Here is a 12,258-nt window from a genome sequence, read left to right on the forward strand (position 1 = left end):
CTTATCATTTTTCTAAAATGTAGTGCCACATAATATAAATATTGTCCAAACTGTCCAAATTCAGTACTTCAAAATATAAAACAAAACATGTCAAACCCCACAGAAATATATCATAAAATAGACTGGGCACAGTGGCTCATGCCTGTAATCTCAGTACTTTGGGAGGAATGACCTGGGCGGATCACTTGTGGCCAGGAGTTCAAGACAAGCCTGGCCAACATGGTGAAACCCCATCTCTACTAAAAATACAAAAATTAGCTGGGCATAGTGGCACATGCCTGTAGTCCCAGCTACTTGGGAGGCTGACGCACAAGAATCACTTGAACCCTGGAGGCAGGGGTTGCAGTAAGCCAAGATTGTGCCACTGCACTCCAGCCTGGGTGACAGAGCGAGACTCTTGTCTCACAAAAAGAGAAACATATAAAATAAAAATGTTTACTTTCGGGTTATCTTTGAAGTACAATTGCAAGATCTTACCAAACACCTGCTTCCTCTTTTTTTTTTTTTTGTTAAATTGACTCCCCAGGCTCCTCTTTTCTCCTTATTCCTTATTCCTTTTTCTGTGCAGTATAAATTATGATATGCTAATTACTTACCTGTTTAATTTTTTCATTAATGAACAACTCCTACCCCATCATACACTGAAAGGGACTCAAGCCTCTATTCCAATCTTGCAACTTCTAATAGTGAATATCAAATAAAACCAGCATGGGAGTGGTGACTTATACCTGCATTCCCAGTGCATTGGGAGGCTGAGGTGGAAAGATTGTTTGAGGCCTGGAACTTGAGACCAGTCTGGGCAACAGAGCAAGATCCCATCTCTACCAAAAATAAAAAAAATTAGCTGAGTGTGGAGGTGCACGCCTGAAGTCCCAACAAGAGGCTGAGGCGGGAGGATCGGTTCCCACAACTTGTAAACTCGACCCCAGGAGTTCAAGTTTACAGTGAGCTATGATCATGTCACTGTACTCCAACCTGGGTGAAACAGTAAGACAGACTTTGTCTCTAAAACAAAACAAAACAAAGAAACAAAACCCCATAATAACATGGTGGGCCCAAATAACTTCTACATAAATAAAAAACAGTAATGTATACTACAGCTGATATTTAATGTGGTTTATGCAGGAAATACTTTAAAAATAACCAGCAGAGAATGTGATTGGCTGTAAGTAAAAACAAAAGATTTCTGCTGAAAGTTATTCAAGTGATTTAAGTATGAATAAAAACCTCAAAAGGTGACACTTAAGATGGCCTAACACAGGCTATCTGCTGGTGAATATAATTTGAAAACAACTTACATAATAAAAACTTGCAATGTATAAATCACAAACAAGAGGAAACTGCTCATGAAACCTCCACCGATTCAAACCTCACTTCTGAAAAGACAGATATCCTTCTATAACAATTCTTTACCATATGGTAAGTGGCGTAACAACAAAAGCAAAAAGCCAAGTGTCAAACTGCATCTTCTTGATAAGACCTTTATTTAGCTGACTGCTCCACATATGCTACACATCAAAAGGAAAGAACGTAAATCAGGTTAGGACAAGTACCCTCCATTTGTTATTACTGAGCTATCAAACAACATCTGGTTAACAGGAATTATTATATACAGTAGTAAGAAGAGTTTCAAAGTTTGGGCAAGATAACTGAATCAAGAGAGGGATTTTTAATTAAAAGTTGGCATTTTTATTAAAACCTTCTATCCAAGGATTTAGAGCTGTACAAACTCTTGACTAAGCCTCAGAAGTTATCCATAATTTTGGAAGTCACCAGTTTGTATTCTGTCAACAGAAAAATACATATAAAGAGTTAAAGTTGTAGTTTATTGAGCAAGTGGAGCTAAACTGATGAATCTCTATGCTATTTATTTCATGGAGTACAATAAAAGTAATGAACTTGGATTTTTTCTTTTTCTGAGACGGAGTCTTGCGCTGTCGCCCAGGCTAGAGCGCAGTGGCATGATCTCGGCTCACTGCAACCTCTACCTCCCAGGTTCAAGCGGTTCTCCTGCCTCAGCCTCCCAAGTAGCTGGCATTATAGGTGTCCACCACTGCGCCTGGCTAATTTTTGTATTTTTATTAGAGATGGGGTTTCAGCATGTTGGTCAGGCTGGTCTTGAACTCCTGACCTTGTGATCCACCCACCTCAGCCTCCCAAAGTGCTGGGATTACAGGTGTGAGTCACTGTAGCCAGCCATGAACTTGGATTTTTAAGTGGCCTTCCCCATTCTGGTCCCTGCTGTCTTGCTTACTACACTCATACTGAACCACTGGAAACTCCATACTGTAGCTCCACAATCTGAATTAATCCTTTCCTGAATAATCCTAGGTGATATGTGTGAAGATCACATCAGGCACCTGCCTAATATGATATAGCACAGGTATCTCCAAACCTGACTTTCAAAACTGGGCAGAAGTAATAACTCTTTCATAGAAAGATTTTCCTAAGTGTTCGTAATTTATTTCCAAATTTGCAAAATCAAACGAGTAGGCTGTTGTAAAATGACATGGAACAACACTCCTCATACTCAACATAATCTTACAGAATAAAGAGCTGTGAGAATGTCTATGTGAATAAAATGTCACCAGAAAGCATGCTTCTCTATGGTTTGGGGTTGGAGGAAGGGACAGGAAGTGAAAGGCCACACACTTTTCTGTACCTAACAGATTTGAGAAATTACTGGGTTCATGCAGAGTTCTGCTGCAGTAGGGAAGCCTGTTCTGCTGATTACCATGCATATAGGTGATGAAGATGTAACGACTGCTAAAAGATAACACTGGGCCTAAAAGAAATTTTTTTAAACACTCACTCTTTCACCCTTCAAGAAGTTAGGGCTGGGAAGGAGAAGGTAGGAAGACTATTTCTGTCAAACTGCCATACCTTCAATGTGTACATGCACAGGCACTATGTTTATCACTTTAACCAATTAAAACAAATGGGTATAATACCTGATACTCTGAAGGCTTACAATCAAACAAAAGCAAAAGCCTTCTGGGAAAGACGAGGCACTAATTAATAATGGGTTGGGTAAGTAAAGAATCTAAAAGATGAGGTTTAACAGCATAGTCTTATTTTAGGAGGCTATATGGTTATATTTGAGGAAATTACACTTAATTTTCCCAAATGTGTTTTAGGTGCAACCTATCCTGTCAGTTTCCTTTTGAAAGCTGAAGTACCTGAGGCTTTGGAGAGGGTAAAGGAATTATCCAGGGTCATACTGGCTAAGAAGAGTGTGAAAAGTGGAGACCTTTATCACAAAGGTATTTTGTCTATTTGCTTATCTATCAGGCCCCAATACTTCCTGCATGGCAGTAACAACTGTCACTTTACCCATATTTTATCTTCTTCTAAAACTTGAGATTTTTCCCTTTTCTACGTGAACAAGTGGTAAATGATAAAGGATTAAACCAAAATACCTGTTTGCACACCCATACAATCAAAACTGAAATGAAGAGCTGTGTCCGGCAACACAAAGGGTCAAAATGTCATCTATTCTCAGAAATTGCAGGGCTCCATACAAACCCCAGACATTTTGCAAAATGCCTCTCTCAGATATTGAAAAAAAATTCTGATATATACTTTCAAAAGGAATTTTATCTGTATGTTAGATAAAATATACAATATACACTGCATGCTTCTTGGCATGAAAGTAATTACAATTTCATGTTTAAAATTAACTCTTTATCTACCTTGCTTGTTTCTTATTGAGGAAAAGGCAGAAGATTCAACTCCATTAGTGAGACTCTGAACACATCTGTCTCATCTGTGGCCCTTGGCTTCCTCCCCAAAGTAACACAATAGCTACTAGGGCACACAGAAAGAACCTGTCACCCTGTTGAAGAGTTCTTCTTTTTCCATAAAATAACATGGACTGGGCCACATGCATAGGTAACTACTTCGTGGTACTTTGCTAAACTGCTGTTATTGATATGTTTTTCAGTAAACATGGTTTTATAACTGACAAGGAAATAAATGCCAGGAGGTCAGGGCTAAATTTAAAATTCCCTTTTCTAAGGGACATGGCCTGGCTCTGTCACCCAGGCTGAGGTGCAGTGGTGCGATCACAGCTCACTGCAGCCTTGAACTCCTAGGCTCAAACAATCCTCCTACCTCAGCCTCCCAAATAGCTGAGACTACAGGCAAGCACCACCATGTCCAGCTAAAACATTCAGATACTTTAAAATGGATGGTGGGAAACTTTCTAAACTGGAGACAGAGAGTTTTTCCTGAATGCCAGTTCTTTCCTAGTTGTTCCCTTTGTGGCAGGAAAGATTTCAACAACTCAGTCAAACCTAAGAAGCTATCGTGATTTCCAAGTTTGTTAATTTTTTTTTTTTTTAATAAGACTGACTTGTTGGTCTTCAACCTTCCTGTGAAGTTGCAGGAAGTGTTGGGGCTCAAGTGACTTTCTTAAGGTCATGTAAGTCAGTAAAAGATGAACAAATAACCCCAGAAGTACTCCCACTAGTCTACACTTCTAACCGCTAGACCACACTAGTTCACATGTCTGATTCATTTTAAGAAATGAGTAGATCTTACAATTTTCAAAGACCCACTTGGATATACTCTTCAAATAATTTTTGAAATCTGTCATAACCAAATAAAGCATGCAAATGAAAACCAACAATTCTGCTGTTTCTAATTCATCCTTCCTTTGTGATAGTCAAGAGGAACCTTTCAACACTATTAATGATTTTAGAAGAAAGCTAAGTACCTCTAACCAAGCAAACCCTGGTATACACAGCTAAGTCAACTGATTTAGCACTTCTCTACTTAGCACACCAATGTGTACTAGAATTAAGACAGTGGTTCTCAATTCTGCCTGCACAAATTAGCATCACTTGGGGAACTTAAAAAATTCTTATGCCCATGCCCCACCCAAGACCAATGAATCAAAATCTTTGAATCAATCATTAGTATTTTTTTAAAGCCTCCCCATGTAATTCTAATATATAGCCAGTGCTGAAAACCATGGATGTGAAGCTCTGTTAAATTTCCAAATTGAGTAAGTTTGTGTAGTTCTGTTTGTTATACTTATTCACTACACTTTTGGAAGAAATTGGATAGTAAAGAAAATGAGATTTTTATATAAATGTGTAACAAAGCAGAAGGTCCCAATGAGAGGTCTTACTCAAGGAGGTTTATAGAAGGGAGGTATTATTTCTGCCTGTGGGGTGTTAAGGAAGGCTTTGGAACTGGATCTTGAAGGCTACAATAGGCAGATATGAAAAGAAAATAAATTTCAAGCATAGGTCAAGTCCTATTAAAGATGGTTGTGGGGGAAACAGTCAGTGGACATAATGTAAAGACATAAAAGAGAAATAAGGCGAATAGGTAAGTTGGGGCCACTTGTGAAGGGCCTTGAAATCATGCAAAACTATGTAGTAGGAGCTGAGAAGTCACTAAGTTTCTGAACAAAGGCCTACCTTGATCAGAGTTAAGCTTCAGTGAGATGATTTTTAAAGCTAGAGGGAAGGATGGACTAGTAGAATGAAGAGACATACGGCAAGGAGACCTGCTTGGGAGGGCTATAATTGCAGCAGTCTAGGCAAGTAATGAAGGCCTGATGTGGGTTAGTAGCAGTGGGAATGGAGAAAGACAACTGTATACGGAACTAAAAGGACTTAGCAATTGATTAGCTATGAGAGATAAAGAGAAGCACAGTTCTGGGTAATGAGGAGGATACCAATACCACCAAAAGAAACAGGGGCCATCTGAAAGGCAAAATGACTTCATCTCAAATTTGAGAGTTTGAAATGCTTGGGAGATACCCAAATGAAGGTGCCCAGCAAAAAAGAAAAAAATTTTGGTCTACAATTTAGGAGAGATGTCAGAGCTGAAGATACCATTTTGTGGGGAGAAACACAAGAATTATTTGATTAGGATGACCAATTTTCTTTCTAAGGTAACTCTACTTTTCTTCCTTACTATATTTGCCTTGATTTTTTGAACTAATATCTCATTAGTACTCTTCCAAACCTCTTGCATTCTTGCCTTAGCTTTTTTACCTAGCAAAACCTACGCCCTGAGATAAATGTTGCAATCTGCTTTCTCCACACCTATAATAGATGGCTGGAAACTACTGGTGGCATGGGGATATGGGGAAGAAGGGAACCCTGAAGGTCGCTACCAGTACAAATCCATGATCTGTAGCCTCATCTGGATACTTAATATCACTTGTCAATTTTCTCTCACCCTGAATTAGCTCCTTTTCTGAATCCTCTCAATGACTACTCCACTATCATTACAGTTGACCCCTGAGCAATGCAGGCATTAGGGACACTGACCCCCTCCCCCATGCAGTTGAAAATCTGTATATAACTTTTGACTCCTCAAAACTTAACTACAAATAGCCCACTGTTGACCAGAAGCCTTACAGACAACATAAAGTCGATTAACACATATTTTATGCTATATGCTTATAATAAATATTACATAATGCATTATATAAGGATATGTATTAGATCCTTACAATAAAGTAAGCTAGAGGAAATAAAATGTTAAGAAAATAATGTGGCACATATACACCATGGAATACTATGTGGCCATAAAAAAGGATGAGTTCATGTCCTTTGTAGGGACATGGATGCAGCTGGAAACCATCATTCTCAGCAAACTATCCCAAGAACAGAAAACCAAACACCATATGTTCTCACTCATAGGTGGGAACTGAACAATGAGATCACTTGGACACAGGAAGGGGAACATCACACACCGGGGCCTATTGTAGGGAGAGGGGAGGGGGGAGGAATAGCATTAGGAGATATACCTAATGTAAATAACGAGTTGATGGGTGCAGCAAACCAACATGGCACATGTATACATATGTAACAAACCTGCACGTTGTGCACATGTACCCTAGAACTTAAAGTATAATAATAAAAAAAGGAAGGAAAAAAAGAAAATCATAAAGAAGAGAAAATATATTTACTATTCATTAAGTAGAAGCAGATCATCATAAAGGTTTTTATCCTTGTATTCACACTGAGTAGGCTGAGGAGGAGGAGGAGGAAAGGAAGTGGGGTTGGTCTTGCTATCTTAAGTGTGGCAGAGGCAGAAAAATATCCACATATAAGTGGACTTGCACAGTTAAAACCCATAAACCCATGTTGTTCAAGGGTCAATTGTGTTTTCACTCTTTATACAACCGTAACTTCTTTACTCTTAGAAGAGAACCTCATACCCTACTTCATTGAAAAATGAAGTTGTTAGGCATGATATAAATATCTCTCCCTTCTACCTATAAACGTATCTGCAGTCATGCTGCTCTTCACTTATTTTCTCCCTGTCTCAGAAGATGTAGTATTTCTCTCCCGTTCACACTATTCCATCTGCCTGTGCCATGATCACATTTCCTTTTGCCTCCTGAGATGTGCTCTGTTCCATCATGTGTATCTACCTTGCCCGCAACTTCAAATTATTTTTCTTTATTGGCTCCTTCTCCATATTGTATGGTTAAGTCTGTTTCTATCCAAAACAAATGGTTACTGTTCAATCTCTTTCCTACCCTTATCATCAGGTTCCTCAAAAGAGAAGCCAACATTTATGGACTCCACTTTCTTATCTTAACTTGAGATGCAGGGGTTCATATACTTCTTCAAATTATAAAAAGGGCTTCTATTTTTTCAAATGTGCCTTTTTTTCCCCCTGAGGAAGGAGTATAGATTTTACTCCTACTTTCAATATATAACCTTCTGTCTCAATGTATAACCTTGGCTGCAAAGAATTGGCTAGTAGCACTTAATTTTATATGTTTGGGAACTTGATTTTGGAGCATATAAAAGTTGTGTAAGTCTTAGTGTTTTAGAGCAACATTTTTCTCTGCATTGATACCAGAATAATACTAGTTATAACCTGGCAGTTGCTTTATTCTCATGAAACATTTTTGCAGTGCAGCAGATTTGTCACTCCTTGCAATGAAAAATCTCTGAGTGACAAAAAACATTATAATGTGGGGCTTCAAAACTCACTGAAAAGAAAATCAGTAAATAAATAAAATGGAAATAGTCCTGGAGATTCAATTACTGTAATGTCTTTTCACCACCACAGAAACTGCAGGTGTTCACCAAGCAGTTTGGAACAGTTTCTGAAGTGTTTTTGCTGCACTCGGAATTTTCAATGTTAAGCCTTGTGTATTGTGATATGTTCCCATCTTTTAAGGCAGATTATACTTGAGTTGTACTAAAATGACAAACAGCCAAATCCCAAACTCATTCAAAGTGAATGGTGGGACAACACAAACAGCCAATAGTGAGAACCAGAAAATTCCAGGCTCTTTTTCACCATTTTGGCTCGTAAAATCTGCTTTACAACTTTGTAAAAATATTTAAACAAGGAATAAATAAAATGGAAGCATTTGAATTTTGCTTCCAAACACCACATGACTTTATTTGTTAACTGGAATTATCAGAATGAGAAAAGTCAGAGGCAGGAAGAATATTTAAAAGCTGTTGAGTCTCTATAATACATAATCTAAATGGAAGTGTTTAACAACAGAGAAGAAAATACAATCGGTGACCGGGATCTTGAATTTCACGAGCACTCTTAATACACTTGGGAATAATTTTTTTCTCCTTGTAACTTTCATTCAAGTTTGCAAGGCTATTTTTTAAAATACATTCAGTAAAACTAGTTAAAGGAAGAGTTTGCCTCTTGAGTAAAAAATTTCCATTAGGACCCATTAATATTTGATAAATGCTTCCAATTCAACGAACAGATATCAACATGTAAAACATTTAAAGAATTCTTCAGAATTGTGTCTGTGATGCATCAGATAAATAACTACAAGACATAGTGCCACCTCTATCGACCTGGTAACTAACTGCTCTATGACCGATTCTTCTATTTTGTCAGTCCACAGAAGAGAAAACAGTTAAATCCATGGAAGATAAAAGCAATATTTGGAATAAAGTTTTGAATCAAAGAAACATTTAAAAAAAGTTAAAGTGTTTACTAATTTTATAACTAATGAATTAAAAGATAATCTCACATTTATATCTAACTTTGTTTTTTGTTAATTTTATTAAAGATTTTATAAAAATTGTATTTGCAAAAAGGCAATGCTGGATTTGGTTAAAATTAGCAATTCTTTTAAGGCTAAATAGTCACATTTTTATCAGACTGTATTCATGTGGGAAAATATGAATCATTATAGAGATTATATCTCTATAATGAAAGTCTTTTCTTCAGTCACAATAGTAAGCAACTCTTTTTTTTTCATGTGCAATGCAATTTTACCAGTGTTACCAAATCTATGCCGTTAAGTCCATAATATCAACAATAATTTATCCAAGTTTTTCCCATCCCATTCATTCTTTTGATGCATCAACAAATATTCACTGAATGCTTACTAAGTGCTAGAGTAAGTGCTTGGCACTAGGAAGACTATAGTAATCCAGACAATGTCTTTGACTGTATGGAGATTATGTTTTGGTAAGAAAACTGCTTCAAATTCACCTCACTTACTACAGATATCTTTCCTGGCTTAGCACTGTTTACATATTGTCCAAACACAATATTGGATAAATAGAAATTCTCTTATTCTCATGTACAAACTTACATGTGTGCGCATATGTATGTATGTACATATATATACATATATATATATATGCTTTTTTTTTTTTGGTAAATTATATGTTTATGTTCCCAAAACCAACTTGTGGGTCATGGAACGTGAGAAGGCAGGGGAAGGTAAAAGTCATGAATATGAGAAAATAAAGGTTAGTCACCATAATTAAACATAGTGGCTGTATAACTCAAGCTCAGAAATGCCTAAATTAATTCTCCTAGGGGTATCATTGACCTGTGGAGAAAGGAGGGTAACAATCAATCAGAGCCAGAATGAAACTAATAATACAGTAATGAATGTAACAGTAATGAAAATTAATAATATGGGTTTTTGGGAGCTGAAATATACAAGGTTTGGTTCCTGCGCCTTTGAAATTAAGAGCAGGAGGCAAAATGTTACCAAATAACACTGACATTTAAGGCAAGGAGAGAGAAATATGTGGCAGATAAGTAGGAAAGTGGGTGAAAGGAGTTAGGAAAGAAAAAGAGGCAAATACACCTTTGATGTCATTCCCAGTCTCTTCATGGGCCACATTCCAGCAGTTACCCTCTAGTTCTTCCAGCCTTGCCTGTCTAATGTCTCCTTCCCCTCTGCTACCAAAACGCTCAAACTTCCACTATCTTGAGAATCTTCTGATGATTTATCATATCATACTGGATGATAAACCCCTTCTCCTTTCTGCTTTTGCCAACTATATGAAAAGAGTAACTGGCATTTGCTCCGTCTAGTGCCTCAACACCACATATAATACTATAGCAGCCTTTACAATCTGGTCTCCACTCATCATTCTGTAGAAACTGCTTTCTTGAAGGTTACCCACACCACCTAATTGCCAGGACCACAACCTTAGTACTTACTCTCATTCTCATTCAGCACAGAGCAACTACTTCATCTCTAGAAAGGTAGTTACTACATTTTTCTTGAAACTTAAACTTAAGACAGACTCTTTAACAGTGTTCTGGTTGATTACATACCTGTCTGAGGCACACTGCAGGGCAAAGTACATGTTTTGAAGTCAGATAGGGTCTGAGTCTGAATCTCAGCTCTGACCTTGGGCAAAGTGTATGTCTTTACAAAGCCTATTTCTTCCATTGGTGAGTGGAACACCACTGACCAGAGTGAATTGTGAGAATCAAACGAAATAATGTAGAGTCTAGCACGGTGTTTGCATTTAGTTGGTGCTCAAAGTGTCTGTTTCCCCTCTCTCCCCTTTTCTGCTTTCTCTGTATTCTTCAGGCATTCTTGGCCTTGATCCAGCTGTCCCACAAAGTTTTGTCCCATCTTGACTGTGCATTTAACATCCTCTACCTCTGCCATCTCATCCATCCCAATGCTGACACCAAAATCTAGGTCTCTGATTTTCATCACCATTCTTCAGCTCTAGTTCCACATTTTCAACTCCTGTCAGGGAGCCATCTAACTGATAATCTGCCTAAATCTTAAATTGAACAGGAAGTCTCAGCACTTGCAAAACAGGTATAAAACTAAGTGCATCGCTAGGCATGATGGCTCATGCCTGTAATCCCAGCACTTTGGGAGGCCAAGGTGGGTGAATCATCTGAGGTCAGGAGTCAAGACCAGTGTGGCCAAAATGGTAAAATCCTATCTCTACTAAAAATACAAAAATAGCTGGGCATGGTGGCGCACACCTGTAATCCCAGCTACTTGGGAGGCTGAGGCCGGAGAATTGCTTGAACCTGGGAGGTGGGGGTTGCGGTGAGCCGAGATTGTGCCATTGCACTCCAGCTTGGGCAACAAGAGCATAACTCCATCTCATAAATAAATAAATAAAAATATAAATAAAATAAAAATAAATGCATCACCTCTTTCAATTAGTTCTTCCTACCTACTTCTCAGAAGGCACCAGTATCTTCACAGCCACCTGTCTTAATATCTTTTTTTTTTTTTTTTTTTTGAGACGGAGTCTTGCTCTGTCGCCCAGGCTGGAGTGCAGTGGCCGGATCTCAGCTCACTGCAAGCTCCGCCTCCCGGGTTTATGCCATTCTCCTGCCTCAGCCTCCCGAGTAGCTGGGACTACGGGCGCCCGCCACCTCGCCCGGCTAGTTTTTTGTATTTTTCAGTGGAGACGGGGTTTCACCATGCTAGCCCATGTTGGGATGGTCTCGATCTCCTGACCTTGTGATCCGCCCGTCTCGGCCTCCCAAAGTGCTGGGATTACAGGCTTGAGCCACCGCGCCCGGCCTGTCTTAATATCTTAATATTATGTTTGACTTTCCCCAACTTTGCAAAATCCTATAGATTCTAGAGCTATAGTGTTTCTCATAATTTGTCTCTTCCTTTACATTTCATTGCCTCACTGCTCTTCGTTTAACTAGGCTGTTACTAGTAAAGGCTTTGAGAAAATCAATTCCATAAAAGGTGGGGGCAAGATCCAGAATGCAAAGGATTAATGAGAAGCACTGGAATAACTGAGAGCAGACAAGCTCTTCAAGACGTTTGGTAGGTGAGTGAGTGATAGCCTGAGGTCAAGAAAAAAGGATAGGTGTATTTGTCTTTCCTGTTTTCTTTTTTTAAAATTTAAAGATGAATAGGCTGGGCATAGTGGCTCACGCCTGTAATCCCAGCACTTTGGGAGACCGAGGTGGGGGATCACTTGAGTTTAGGAGTTTGAGACCAGCCTGCGCAACGAAGTGAGACCCATTTCTACAAAAAAAAATTTTTTTTAA

At 38.5% G+C, this 12,258-nt stretch overlaps 1 protein-coding gene across 2 annotated transcripts in view; it reads right to left on the reverse strand.

The window, feature by feature from the left end:
* RPAP2 (RNA polymerase II associated protein 2) overlaps positions 1 to 12,258 on the reverse strand; it is an 89,068-nt gene that overhangs the window by 15,137 nt on the left and 61,673 nt on the right. Inside the window, exon 12 of one of the 2 annotated variants that reach the window (XM_007977967.3) lies at positions 1,468 to 1,784. The exons of the other annotated variant lie outside the window; for it this stretch is intronic. Coding sequence (XP_007976158.1) covers positions 1,751 to 1,784 — 34 coding nt within the window. The 3' untranslated portion in view covers positions 1,468 to 1,750. Of the gene's footprint in view, positions 1 to 1,467; positions 1,785 to 12,258 lie in introns of those variants that run through there. 2 annotated transcript variants of the gene reach the window in all.

Source organism: Chlorocebus sabaeus, chromosome 20 (genome assembly GCF_047675955.1).
Source record: "Chlorocebus sabaeus isolate Y175 chromosome 20, mChlSab1.0.hap1, whole genome shotgun sequence".
NCBI classification, from domain to species: Eukaryota; Metazoa; Chordata; class Mammalia; order Primates; family Cercopithecidae; genus Chlorocebus; species Chlorocebus sabaeus.